We start from the raw sequence: 15,305 nt of genomic DNA on the forward strand, positions 1-15,305 counted from the left end.
CAAAATTACTCCCTTTATTCAAAGTATAGATGATCTCCATGATAGGATATTGCACACCTAAAATAATGCCTAAAACAACAGAAGATTAATTCAATTGAACAAATTCATAACAAATAGTTGTAAATCATTTTATATAATCTTTGATCTAGCTCACTTGGCTTTGAATATATATATTTGGGTTTCAGTAAGGAGGTGGAATGCTGACTGAGTTACGTTACTGGGGTGAAATGTCTCATCTAGCTCACTTCATCTTCAAGATAGGAAAGAAAACCAGGGAGGGCAACCGAATGGCCACAGTACTTCATCAGAACTTCAATCAAATAATAAAAATAAAAAAAATATCAGGATCTGCATTACAAACATTTAAAATAAATAATACCAAATACTGAGAATTCACTACCCATCAAATGTATCTAAAATGTTAAACCAAGTACAACAAAACCAGTTATTTCAAGTAACAGCTTGACATTCAAAAGTTGACTGCACTTCAGAGTTTATGTAACAGTTCAGTTCTTAATAAACCATCCTGACGAACATGTCATTTTAATAGTCATCTTATAGTGAAAAGGAAAGGAGAAAAAACATCATCATATGGTGTAGTTGTGGTTATAATGGTTAAGCTGACAACCTGGTGCTATTTGATGATATTATTCTCCAGTATGTAAGTAAATGCAGTGTTGGGGATACATCACATTCCTCTTAATTATTTTCTTTTAAAGATTTATGAAAAACATGTCCTAATATAATAATATCTACATCAGAAATAATTAATTCACGCATCATAATGAGGGGTGTTTAAGCAAAATAAAAGAAAGAACATAACATATTCAAAAACCCAATGGCACAATGATACGCCTCATAGTCATCTACAGTACTGCTATAAAGATGTAGAACGTAATAGTGAGTACAACATGGCTCCAAATCAGAGTTGGCTGACTAATGTTGCAGTACATGCTTAGGTTTAGATAAGACAGAAATATGCAGTGGTATCTGCAGTGTTTGTAGACAGATTGGGCTGTCATGGCTTGATTCTTAAAAAATATCATTGCACTCCATGCACATTCTCTCAAAAACAGATAATGCTTCTCAAAAAATGTACTCTCCACCCCGTGTGAGCAGGAACCTGAGCAGTACTTAAACATACACAGCCATTTACAATATGCGTTTGCGCCTATACTGCCAGGAATATTATTAATTTTTCAGAGTCACAGTAGATCTCCCTTATATGCATGACATTTTGGTAGGCTGTAGTCTATATAGTGTACACTAGATGTCGCCAGCGATTAAGGTCTCTGGCGATTGCTAGAAGGCCTCAAATTAGCAACCAGTCCATTCACTTAGCATTAGCGTTAGCATGGAACGGCCCGGGACCCGTGCACGCCATCCGCGCTCTTAAAAAAAAAAAAAAAGTATCGACTATGTGCCTTAGACGCCCAATTGACGCACAGAGCCTTCAAACCGGATCAAGATCCGACGTTTAGAACGTGAGATAGAGCCGAGTTGCTGTAATGGCTTCCAATGTAAAATATATGCTCGGGTACATGTTTGACACGCTCGATTTCCGGTTTCCGGCGATGACGTCACTTCCATCGCAGAATCCTTGCTGAAGCTTATATGAAGCTAGAATGGTCATTTATAGCTCAAAAAATGTCAAAAAAATACCAAAATCATCAGAAAATGATCCCCAAGGCGACGTTTGGCGATCTGGCATGGTTTGGCGTCCTCAAAATGGCGATGAAAGGCGATTTGGCTAAGAATGAGTTAATATCATCATCCTCAGTGTGAATAATAGGTTTTTATTGATATTAAATCCCTGCTCCACACACACACACACACACACACACACACACACACACACACACAGTCAATTCTGAAGTGTGGCATGAAAGCATGATAAGATTTTGATAGTGGTAAACGCTTTTTAATTGGGGGTATATTTTTTAAGGGTCCACCCAGGAAAGGGAACATCTGGTGCCCTGTTGAAGTGTCCCATTAGGAAGATAGTCACCGTGCCCAGGAAGAAGAGCAGAATGGCAGCCCAGAAACACACCTTGTCAACCATCTTTCCAATCAGTACCCAGCTTTCAACTTCCTATTTGAAAAAGAGAAGATGAAAGAGAATATTAAAAAAGTACTGTATATTATTAGCTATTGAATTTGCATTTAATTTGAGATAGTCTATAACTTAAAGGGTAGCTGAATCCAAATAAACACTTACGGATCCAAAATCGTTTTGCTGCCTTGTACTCTCAGCAATGAAGTTACAGGCATCAACACACTCCTTTATCTCAGGTGCAGCCTTGGCCAAGCTCTTATACAAATTGGCTGTGGTGCTGATATCTATTTCATCCACTAGAGGGGGTAAGACACCAACAGTTAGATAAAGCCATTTAACATTTACACTGTTCACATAGAAGCCCACTGCACCACTGTGGATTTGATCCCACAATCTCTGCGGCGGTGAGGCTCTTGCAAAGTTGTTAGAGTATGTGCAACATAATACCAGACTGGGGCTTTAGAAAACAACAACAACATATAAATCAGGGGTCTTCAACAGGGGGTCCGGGACCCCTAGGGGGAGCCCAGAGTTACTACAGGGGGTCCTCCAAATCTTTGAGTGATAGAAAGTTTTTTTCTCCTTTTTTATATTAACCACTTGAACCCTAGTGTCCGTATTCTGAGAACTTTAGCCAAAAATAGCAGATCTACAAGCTCACAATGCCTCGCAGCACGAGGCGTTGTGAGCTTAAAGATCAGCTATTTTCGGCAAAGAACTTTGGTATAGAGATGAAAAAGAGCAGTACAGAGAGCTATACAGAGTGAATTACTATTGATGGTTCAAGTGGTTAAATATGTGAAAACACAAATTCACATGAATCCAAAATAAACTGACGATTGTGCTGGCAAACAATGAAACTATACGTAATCTATGTAAAGGTTGTGGGGGTCCCTGCTTCATCTCTCTCTCAACTAAATGGTCCTTGGCCTGAAAACATTGAAGACCCCTGATATAAGTAGTTTGAGGATTAGAGTTCTTACTAAATGTTCCTGAGAAACCGTGCCTCTCTTTCTGTTTATCAAACAGCATCTCGCTGCGTGGTTGTTTCAGGACGTATTCCTCTGCTCTCTGCATCAGGCCAAAGGAGCTACGCCGGCGTTCCCTCACTCCGTTAACCTCTGGACCCTTCTCCTCACCTTCGTCCTCCACCAGGGGAGGCATGCCCAGGTAGCGAGGCACCACCCGCAGGAAGATCTGGGGGAGTCAGAGAAGGTAGGACCAGCCCATTAGTCCACTGGTTCTAAGGATGTGGTCCATACCTGGTAGGGTGCAGGCGATCGGGGGTTGGGTTAGATCTGGTACATAGCGTTAGAAGGAGTTCTCCTTAATGCTATACGTCTGGTGACATACCGTATTTTCTTTTCTAGCCAAAAAGTGTATTTTAGACGTGCGGTGGGGGGTTCCAAGTGTTCCCACTAAGGAAAGTAGGCTTTCAATATCTTAGAACCGTCTTTGTTTTGGTGAGTAGCAAAAGTTTATTTCTTATTTTGACTACAGATGAGAGGCTGAGCAGCCTGGGCTACCGTGGCTGTGAGCGCAATGACTCAACGGTGACATAGCGTTAAGGTAGAACTAGTCTCGCGTGGCCAGACTGTTGCCTCCGCGATTTGGTCAAATGCTCCCGGCATACAGTCTGGTAAAGGGAAATAGAAACGATGAGTGCGAGATGAAGCGGAAGTGAAGCCCCCTCGTCACTTCCGTTTCAGTCTCACATCACACACATTTATCATTATATAAATAAACATCATATAAGCATGTTTAGCTTGCTGCTTAGCAGAAATGACATTTTAAAATATATTTTCTTGAACGGTAATGCCCGTTTCCATTACTCGCCGTTAGGGAGCTGCTGTTCCAGACTCCATATAGCATTCAGAGATTGTGGAATAGTTGTCTGGCTACGCGAGACTAAGGTAGAACTCCTTCTAATGCTATGGACCAGAGCTAGGGGTAGGGTTATCATATAGATGGTGTCGGTGCATCATAAGTACGTACGTGTCTGAGGCTCTGCGACATTGTGTGTGTGTGGGGATTGCGCAGGGAGAAGTTGAGCACCACAATTTGGTTGGTTGCGATAAGAGTTGTCACAGACATGACAAAGATCAGGTACCTGAGGGAGACATTAAAGGATTGAGTAGCATGAGGTCATGTGGAGTAAAATAACCACAAAGAACTGGACAGGCTGGGATGAGAAGGATCAAACACTGAAGGGGTTGTTATTATCACAGTAGAGTAGTATATCATTTGTGAAGAACAGTGGTGTAAAGTAACTAAGTACATTTACTTAAGTACAATTCTGAGGTATTTGTACTTTACTTGAGTATTTCCATTTTCCAATACTTTTACTTCTACTCCACTACATCCTCAGATCCAAATATTGTACTTTTACTCCACTAAATGTATTTGAAAACTTGAGTTACTAGTTACTGTGCGGATAGAAATTATAATATTATAAAACATAAATTAACCACTTTAGCCCTATTTTATTCCTAGGCCATTTGAAATAGCCGCGATGTGATGCGATGTGATGCGTTGTGAGCTTGTAGATGTGCTATTTTAAGTACATTTTGATGCCAAAAGTGAAAAATGGTGAGTACTTTTTCCACCACTGGTAATTTGAACACACACTGACTCACTTCCCAATGAGAGGCACAGAGAGAGACGTCTCTGGGACCTTCCCAGCAACAAGAATCAGGAAGACAGTCTGACCGAGCAAGACAGAGATGGACACAGTCAGCTTCTGTCCCCCAGCTGTGAAGGGCACAATAGAGTCACAAGGACTGAGAGAGTTAGTGCATTCTCAACCTTGTATCTACATAATGTTTATAATTCATTCTTCATAAATTAATTCAAAAGTAGTGAAATTAGCAGATGTGACATGTAGCTCACTATTGTAAAATGTTTTTTAAAATAATTAATAAAAGTTCATTAGGTTTCCACCCGACAGCAAAAATATGAAGAGTAATTTTTGTTACATGCAATCTGTAACAATGTAGCAAGATAATTATTATCCTTCCAATAGAATTGACAGAGGGGGCCATGCGGTTCCACTGTAGCCTGATAAATCAGTCCGCACATTACCACCCCCTGTTGGTGGGTGGTGAAGTGAAACGTAGTGTGTGAAGAGTCTGATGCTTGCAGTCAGGCAAGTTCCACTGGCCTTTGTGCCGGGTCTCACAGCACACCAGTAATCCAACCAGGTCCACACTTGGCTAGGGGTGGGCGATATGGTGATAATTATCGTTGAGACGATACAATGTCTCCACAATATGCCTTTTCCGAGATATTGTATATGTATCGTGATACAATTGAGGGAGCCTTATAAAAAAAAACCTGTTTAATCGTTGATACAGAGATTCATTGCAGAATTCAATTTAAACCTGCATTTTGGTCTAAATCAGTAGTTCTCAAAATGTAAAATGTCAAGGTCTCCACTTAACTCTGACAGTATACAAATGAAACCAAATGGACCCGTAACTTGAAAAAAGAATTGTGATAAAATCGTGTATCGTGATACATCTTGGGAAAATATTGTGATATTGTATTTCTCCATATTGCCCACCCCTGCACTTGGCTATGGCTGCCCTACTGCACAGGCGCTGCTACTTCTTCTTCATTTAGTTTCCGCCACATTAGATGCCTTGCTGCCTCCCACGGTCAGGACTCGGGAGTTTGTATTATCCTCTCACAGTGCAACTTATTTACACTGCCCAATGTTCCCTGTAAAGTGCACGTTTCCTATAGCATGCACGCGTGCATGGCAGACCTATCTAGCGCAGATATATTTGTGTATTGTAGTTGTCGCCTGTTTAACTCTGTCTGCCTGCCCCCTATGGACCTACCGCTCCCCTACACACACACACGCACGCACGCACGCACGCACACACACGCGCATGCACACACACACACACACACACACACACACACACACACACACACACACACACACACACACACACACACACACACACACAGTGCCAATAAACCATACACATGCTATGTCCTTTCCATCGCCAACTTAACTCCCCTACTACATTTACACCCAATTCTTTACTCACATCATATCCACTACTACACAATTACTCTTGCACCAAGAAAAAATGTAGTTATTATTATTATCATCATCATAATTTTTTTAATTATTGTTGTTATTATTGAAAAAGGGTAGGCACAATAAGCTTCGGCTTCAGCCTACGCCTTTTTCGGTGTTGCCAATATGTGTGTAAAATTAAATTTAAGCAATTTTTCTATATAATGACATAAGGCACCAAAATAAACTATTAATTAATTAATTCATTCATTCATTCATTCATTCATTCATTCATTGTTATGAGGGATGACACTACAGACCCTGAGCCGGTAGGAAGTAGGCCAGGACGACCAGGGAGGAGATGAGGGAGCAGGGCAGGATGACGTTGACGACCCAGAAGAGAGGCTTCCTCTGGATGATCAGGTTGAAGGAGATCTCCTGGTACTCCAGGTCGTCTGGAGAGTAGCGCGTGTTGATCAGCTTCCTGCCTGGACGATGCACTATGGCCCACTCGCCGTTCTCTAGGGGAGCACCACAGAATAGCAGTCTATAGACGAGCCACGCATAGAGAGCTATGCCGATTGTCGGGAGGGTAATTAAATAGCCTGATTATCGGTTAGTGTAGGGCCGCCTTAACAGAATCCCTTTTATGCTCATATGTCGAGATCCCTGATGTCAATGATCAATATTAAGCCCATATCTAACAGGACTTCATATGGGAATGCCTTTATATGGAGCAAGACAGCCCATATCTGTGTGGTTGGTTCAGACAGGGATCTCCATGTATGGGCATAAAAGGGATTTACCATATATTATACAGTACATGGATCTCCATATATGGGTACCAGGGGTCTCCATATATGGGTAACTGGCCAGATGGCCAAGAATTGGCGCGACCTCTTTAGGGTGAGGTCGCATGTTGCCTGAGGTGTCTTACTAGTGCAGAATGTAAACATTTCATCACTCATTTAGACCTGGAACGAATCCGTATCACACTAAATTTTAACCACTTTAACCATTATTTGATGCTTTAACTATTAAAAAATAACAGATGTACAAGCTCGAGCTTGTTCTATTTTTGAAAAATCGTGAAAATCTTTGCAAGTCAATATTTTGACCCGATTCTATGAATGTCTACTAAATCCTTCTAAGGTTTTTGGAAAACTCATGTTTCTATCATCAGTGGTTCTCAGACCTTTTTATGTCAAGGACCCCCAAAATTATATGTATTTGTCCGCGGACCCCCATCTCAAAATATGTTGTTCCAGAGACCCCCCAGAAGCAAAGATTTGAGTTAAAATTGTTTTTTTTTAAATAATATATATTCAAAGATTTGCACACATTTTCACTGGTTAAAAAAAATATCAAACCCATCAGTTCGAGGAGGAGCGTATTTGCTGCATTTAGCAGTGTGTGTGTGTGTGTGTGTGTGTGTGTGTGTGTGTGTGTGTGTGTGTGTGTGTGTCGCAGGGCCGAGCCAAAGGTAGAGCGAACGGTGCGGTCGCTCAGGGCCCCGCCCCTGCAAGGGCCCCGCGCTAGGCTTGGTTAATTGATTTAGTTTTGTTTTCATATTAAATCTTCACACAAACACCGCAATCTGAAGGACGGAGACAGAGCCTGTCAACCGATTGGCTGTGATATCTCCCTGACAACCAGCAACAACCAGTGAAACGCTGACTGTCCCTTCGGGCTATGGGATTTAATGTATCTAGTCTTGAGACACGTACCGGGATCAACTCGATTCAGCGTTCCCTTCCCTTCCGTTACTTATGAGAGTGTTGAGAGAGAGAGTGAGAGAGAGAGAGAGAGAGAGCATCATATCTGCGTGAGGTAAGGCCAGGGTAATATTCTACAAAGTTATGAGGAATCCCCTCATCTGACTTATCTGAGGATCTTGTCAGTGTCTGATTGATAGCCAGGGCCGGATTTATAATAGCTTGATGTGGGGGCACCAGGGGGGCACCAGAGGATCAACTGTAAACAAAAGATATTAAAATTAGCTAAGCTAAGTTAAGCTAACGTTGCTGTCTGTAATGACTGGATACACTTAAGGGTTTTGAAGAAACATTAGTGGTTAAATAACTGGTGCACTATTGTGTTGGAGTGCCTCCATGCAGCCCCAGAGTTAAGGTGCTATCTATCCCTGATTGATTGGTTGGTTGATTGATTGATTGAAGACTTTAGAGGTTTGCATAGGAAAAGGTTCATGACAGTACAGTTCACTGGTACAAGGTCAACTAAAAGGAGATCCGAGTAAGCTTTTCGGCTTATTTGCACAGGAAACCTTTATGTATCTCATATAACAACTGAGACCACGCTATTGATTCATTATGCTATAAGTGAGCGGTGGTGTGTGTGTGTGTGTGTGTGTGTGTGTGTGTGTGTGTGTGTGTGTGTGTGTGTGTGTCCTCATAATGACTATGCGTTTTGGACAATAAAAGCAGCAGAATAAACATGCTACTGTCTTACCGTTTTAGAGGTAGAGTAGCTGCATAATTCCATTGCATTTATAGATGCGCAGCGACTGAAAATCGTGTGCGCACACATATACGCAAACAATCACACCCGTGGCGCGGGGCGGGGGGGGCCTCGCACAGGACTTCGCACAGGGCCCCGCATTTCTACGGAACTGCCCTGTGTGTGTGTGTGTGTGTGTGTGTGTGTGTGTGTGTGTGTGTGTGTGTGTGTGTGTGTGTGTGTGTGTGTGTGTGTGTGTGTGTGTGTGTGTGTGTGTGTGTGTGTGTGTGTGTGTGTGTGTGTGTGTGTGTGTGTGTGTGAGTGTGTTGGCTGTGTTGCGAGCTTGTGTGTGTGTCTGTGTCTAGGCTGCTCAACAGCACCACTTGGTCACCCAGCGGTATTGCAGCTGTTCGTGCTGCACCAGGAGGACAGACTAGGGACAGAGGGACACACTAAGTCAAGGTTAGGCAGATCTACAAGCTCATATCGTGGCACTCAGTGCCGCTCTATGAGCTTGTATATCTGCTATTTTTGAATAGCCAAAGCATACAAAATTATGGTTGAAGTGGTTACGTGACACATACAGATGCGTTCCCGGTACTGTCTACCTGACGTCCCTATTTTGGGCATGTCATTCTAGGGCTAGGTGAAATCTTCCCCAAGTTTACGAACAAAATGCGGATCTACTCTTTTTCTCCATTCATAGTCAAAGTATAATAGGCTTAAGTGGTTAACTTTTGAATTCTCTGCAAGTCAGTGTGTACATTAACATCTTTGGTGTTCATTTAAAGGTAGGGTAGGTGATATTTTGTTGTTAAAGTAAGTGTTAAATATTGTAGCTCTATATTCTGATGGTGCTCATTGCTATAGACAGTGTTAGTTCAGTGATAGGAGCCTCCATGTCTCCAGATCTTTAGTAAACATTTACTAAACATCATCACAGTTCTTCTTTCATTTTTTATTTTGATTGGGATACCACTTTGATCCAATGAGTATAGAGAACTCAGGCAGAATATAGATTAAACAAGAGAAATTGGAAGTGATGTTAAGTACTCACTTACTCATGTGTACGTATTACACCATGTCATAGTGTTCATTAATGTGCACTGTTACAACCAAATACATAAGTAACGTGATGAGACAAAGAAAGGAGCAGACACAATTGGAACTGGAACGCTATAAAATGAAGTTGATAAATGGGTACTCTCCTGATTGGCTGAAATTTACAACCCACCTGAACATGTACTTGCTGTTTAGAGCTGGAGAGTCTGGGAGACCCTTGTTACTGAGAAATAATTACAGTACTATAATGCTTTAAAATGCTTTAACAAAAGGTGTTTCCTTTTAACCAAAGAATATCACTTGCCTTGCCTTTAACCTTTAGAGTGTACACATGTAACCAAATGGACGCCTAAGGGTCCATGTACAGTACCTGTGAAGGCTGCAGGGTCAATATCGATCCACTCTATCGTTTTCCCTTCCTCATCAAGAGCCAAAATGAGGTCCACTTCATTAGCGCTGTATGTCTGGGACCTGGAGTAGACAGCAGAAGCCATGGGATAATATCACATACGTTCCCTAATAAGTTCATTCAATGATGTGATTATGTCATACCTGAATACCATGGTGCAGTTTTGATAATCAAAGGGGAAGTGGGTGATATCAATGGCACAAGTGCTGCGATAGATGGCAGGAGGCAGCCAGTACATCCAACCCTCGTTACTGATCAACACGTTGGCATAGTATGCAATATCAAATTTACCATCGATGCTACAGAAACGTCAAAGAGAAGAAGAGGCGGTTAAGATCCCAGAGGCTTAACACAGGAACCAAAAAGACACCTGATATGGGGACATGGCAAGCAAGGGTAAGAGGCAGGATCACCCCCCTCCTGAAATGGCTTACTTGTTCTCAAGGACAATGTCAGGGAGCCACACGGTGCTGGGAGGCACACGAATAATTTCAATGCCATAATAATCTGATTTGTTCCATGTGAGGCGATAATCGGTCCATTGCTTTGGGTGTAAGGTTAAAGAAGAGTCAATGGGACAACGCAGAAATGAATAAGTGAGAGTATATGATGTAAATAAACATGTAAACATTTGTGGGAGAAGAGAAGAGTTGCCAAGAGGTTTGAACTCACAATCTCAATCCAGACATTGGTTGTTAAGGTCTCTTCCTTTTCGTTCTGTAGGATATGTGAAACAATATATGAAAGTAAACAAAGAGCAGAACTAGAGCCATGCTGACATTATATGCAGTACGTTTGATTCTGTCCATCTTTGGGAATGCATGCTCCATAAAACATTCTATATGCATATGAATTGTATAGTCATTACTCTCAACTACACCCATGAGACTGAGACATTAGGTACACACAAACCCGGTCCAGTTTTACACATTCAGAGTTAAATTATAACCATTCTTTGTTCCTAATGTGAAGTATTAGTAGTGGCTTCTCTCACCAGGGAGATTAGATTGGTGAGGGTCATTTTGATTTGGACCTGAATCTTTTCTTCGGGATGCACTACCGGTCGAATATTCTTGTTGTAACGACGGAACAGGTCACTGATCAACTGTGATTCCTCGTTACAGCCCACTGCATGGAGAACAAGACCAGAGAGAAGGACTTCATGTTTGAAAGGCAACAATAGACACATATAGGCCTATTCTATGAATTATACAGGTGTAAGAAAAAACTATTATCTGACCACCTCCAGCCACATGGTCATATCACAGTGTTTTGAGGAAAACACTGTTGTACTGCGCCAAAACTGTACAAATCATGCCATGATTACTCTAACAATGTAGGTTACATTCTTGGTGCTGGTGTCAACATTTCTGAGAAGGCATGACATGTAGAAATATCCGTCCTGTATATAAATCTTAAAGAGTTTGACAAATGGATGTTACAGAATAAACAAAATATGATTAGAGGAACTTGGCACAGAGTGTCGTAGGAGGACTAGTAAAGAGTTTTGATTCAAGCCCCTAATCAGTGTGTACTTACCATTTGTAACGAAAGTCCCCAGTGTACTTAAAACCAAAAATGTCCAAAAGGAACAGCCTGCCATTGCTGTGCGCTCTTGTGTTTACAGTTTTTGTTATTCCTTCAGATTGTCCATGTATGAAAGAAAGAAAGAAAGAAAGGCAGAGGTTATTTCCGAATGGCTTGTCGTCGGCCCCCCCTCGACCTGCTCCCCCAGCTGTCGTTCCCCATGGCTCAGATTACACAGCAGCCGGGAAGCGCTAAACCAGATCTTAAAGTCACACTCGGGTCGTTCACAATAATCATCATTATCATTAGGCACTGGCAATTAAATGGATCATGAAGACATTTCTTGAATCAAAAAGCACTCCGATCACATTCACACTGAGAACTAAGCTCTCAATGTCTTACTGTGATATTATGACATGGCCCACTAAAAACATACATTCTCCAAATGATGACTTTGCGTGTCGCTGTGCGTGTCTGCGTGTGTGTGAGAGAGCTGGGGGAGAGAGAGGGGGAGAGAGAGAATACTTTTGAGTGCAGCTGAACAAGGTGAACAGGTGACAGCCTACGATGTGTCCAGAGTATTATTACATTCATCAGGGCCACTTGTTGCTTGCACAGCAGGTCTTCAGCGCTGGGGTGAGTACCGAGTTGATTGGGGTTGGAGGTTTTTGGTAGACTACTACAGAAAGGTGTGTGTGTGCATGTGTGAGAGAGAGAGACACACATTAATTTAGATTTTTGTGTCTTGTCTTTAGTCCCATCCCTTAAGAGATTAAAAGACACTAAAAGCATGATTATACAATGTTACATGTGTGTGCCTGTGTGCGTGAGTGAGCGTGCTTGTGTGTGCACGTGCACACCAGCAGTATTTGTAATATGTAACCAATGGAATGGTTGATAAAGTGTTGTTGGCCAACAGCAACGAGGGGAGCAGACTAGTATTGGGAATGTGCAAGTGTGAGTTCCACAGTCTGTGATGCATTTCTAAATATACAGATAGTGAAAGAGAGATGAGCTCCTAGTAACAAGTAACAAGACCCCAGAAGGCCTATGCTATGCCTCATGGTCAGCTTAATAACACCAGCAGGGTCTAGCAAGGCTAAACACATGAAAACGTCAGAATGGCACTGGCACTAGTGTGGGAATCTAGAAGTGTGTCCCATGCATTGTACTGTATGTACTTTGAATACTGTCAGAAAAATAATGTGGGCTTTAATTTTAAACGCACACCTTGAAATACTGAAAAAGTGTAAACCGTTACAGATGATGAATTTCCAAAGTAAATATTACAATGAATATATCACTTTATCAAAGTAATCTTACCTGATTAAACCTGACTTGATTAATTTTCGATTGCTTTCTAAATAAATGTTTGAGACCAGGATAGTGTATATTATGCACACCATAAAAACTGTTCAGTAGTAAGGTGTTTCAAGATATCCGTCCCAAACGGCCCCTCATAAAACTGAGTAATCTTTTACTGTAAGTTATCATGTATTCAAATCAATATAAAGGTTGTCATGACATGTCCAGAGAGAATCTTATCTAAATTACCACCTTGAAGTATTAGTGGACCTTTGCCAGAGTACGATTATCAAGTGCAGCCTTTGGATAACATTTAGATTAGTACCTGAAATGTTATCTTTTATTGTTATTTTTACTGATTACAGTAACCAATGTAACCCGATTACATTATTAGATTAAATCTGTCACCTCACACAGCTGTATGTAGGTTAAATTATTTTCCACTGTAAATATTGATTATTTATTTTCTTCTTTCTTTTATGTTTCTTCTTTATGACTATTACTTTGTTTTTCTTTTGCTATTGATGTTATCCTCTGCATAGTACTGTGTTCTATCCGTCTGTGTTTCCTGTGTAAATAAGCTGAAGAGCTTACTAGGATCTCCTTTTAGTTGACCGTGTACCAGTGAACTCTATGATCATGAAACTGTATCTTTAGTTTCCTATGCAAACTACTAATACAATCTTCAATCAATCAATTAATAAAACATTAATTTGTATGTTAATAAAATATAACTAGCACATAATTATGCTGTGGTTGGAGGTGGTCTCATTACTCATAGATTGAGAAATGAAGACCCTGGTGGAGGACACCTAGTGGTCAACCAGTAGTATTACCTGAAGCTCATATCTTTTTGAGTGGTGGTCACAACGCTCCTATACGTGGCCGTGTGTGTGGGTCTGTATGTCTGTCTCCGTCCGTGTACGTAGCCTAAACTTCGGCGCGTAACTAGTGCCGCACCATTTACGCCACTCGCGCAATATATACATCAAAATGTGCGGCTCGGCCGGGAATGGTGTGCTATTACCTTTCGTTCCGATCCGCCTTACCATGCCGACGTAATCGGCAAAAAACGACGCTTAATTGTCCCCATTGACTTATAATGGGACAATGCAAGAAATCACTTTCAAGTATTTTTCTCTCGTAAACCATAGGAGCTACAGTTTCAAACCTCGGAGAGGAGATTCATAATGATTTTAAGAATGAATCGAAAAATAATTACATCACTCGGCCTCATGGTGGCGCTATAACGGCCCACTTTACGTTTTGCCCCGTAACTCTTGAACCGTAGATCGGAAAATTAAAATTCTTTTTTCCCTGGATTCCTTGGGCCAAGACGCATCTCCCCATATAGGCCACGCCCATTTGCGCCAGGATAGATTTTCCGCCATCTTGAATTTTCTCCAAAACACACTTTTTGCTCCTTTTCCTACATATTTTCTTCAAATGTCACAAAAAACGGTACACATGATCTATGAGGTGGGTAAACCACCGCTCAGTTCACACGGGTGTGATTTTTTTTTTTTTTTTTTTTCTTTTTTTAGAGGGGGTGGTAAAGATTTATTTATTGACAGTGTACAAAGTACATCCATCTATTTCAATTTGTTTTCACACCAAAGCAAGAAAAAGTCAAAAAACAAGAAATCACAGAAAACTGAAGCTCATATCTCCCCTGCCTTTACGATGAGCGGAAGAAATTTATTCTCTTATGTGGTTAGAATCCCGAGAAGGGGGGCACGGTGGTGCAGTGGTTAGCGCTTCGCCTCACAGCTAGAAGGTCCTGGGTTTGATTCCTGCCGGGGGACGCTGTGGGTGCTGCGTGTTTCTCCCTCCGCGCCATCAGCGCCCACACCCTAGGTGGGGTCGGCGATAGGGCCTTTCTGTGTGGAGTTTGCATGTTCTCCCCGTGTCTCCTAGGGTTGATACCCTCACAAAAACATGCAGTAATCCTGGTCTCAATAATGCCTCCCCCTGGCCAGCCGGGGCGTTTGATGGAAGGGAAAGGAACTGGTTGGAATAACGTGTTCCTTCCACGCGCTACGTCCATCCCGGGGGAAATCCCCCCTGTCAGGTGAAAAGAAACAACTTGGCCTACTCATGTATTGAAGGAAGCATGAGGTCAGTCCGTTGTCTCCCCAGGCGCGGCAGAGGGAGAGCAGAGCCCAGGATTACATAGGCAATTGGCACTGGGTGAAAAAATGGGTTGCAAAATCGTGGGATAAATTAAAAAAAAAAATAATAATAATCCCGAGTAGGGCATAAAGGTTAAGGATTGCAGGTTAAAATAATGCAATTATTTTCATATTTGTCCATTTAATAGTTCCAAATGTATAGTCATATGAATGAGCTAATGCTTAACTCTAGCCTGACACTCAGCCTGAATTGTGTGGCTAGCGATTCAGGGTCTGGAACTAGGCTAGCTTAACTCAACAGCAGTGGATAATTTAATCCACACCTAA

General features: G+C 41.6%; 1 protein-coding gene across 1 annotated transcript; it reads right to left on the reverse strand.

Annotated features, from left to right (window-relative positions):
• Positions 1-1,921: 1,921 nt before the first annotated feature.
• Positions 1,922-11,838, reverse strand: chrne (cholinergic receptor, nicotinic, epsilon; the record flags this gene model as incomplete). Its single annotated transcript, XM_080749379.1, has 12 exons — positions 1,922-2,092; positions 2,219-2,352; positions 3,040-3,253; positions 4,052-4,166; positions 4,693-4,807; positions 6,407-6,607; positions 9,976-10,076; positions 10,158-10,313; positions 10,449-10,558; positions 10,687-10,731; positions 11,009-11,142; positions 11,817-11,838. 12 exons carry the CDS (start codon positions 11,836-11,838, stop codon positions 1,922-1,924), a joined length of 1,518 nt encoding a protein of 505 aa, XP_080605505.1.
• Between the last annotated feature and the right edge of the window lie 3,467 nt (positions 11,839-15,305).

This window comes from Nannobrachium achirus, assembly GCF_963921795.1.
Source record: "Nannobrachium achirus genome assembly, chromosome: 19".
Taxonomy (NCBI): Eukaryota; Metazoa; Chordata; class Actinopteri; order Myctophiformes; family Myctophidae; genus Nannobrachium; species Nannobrachium achirus.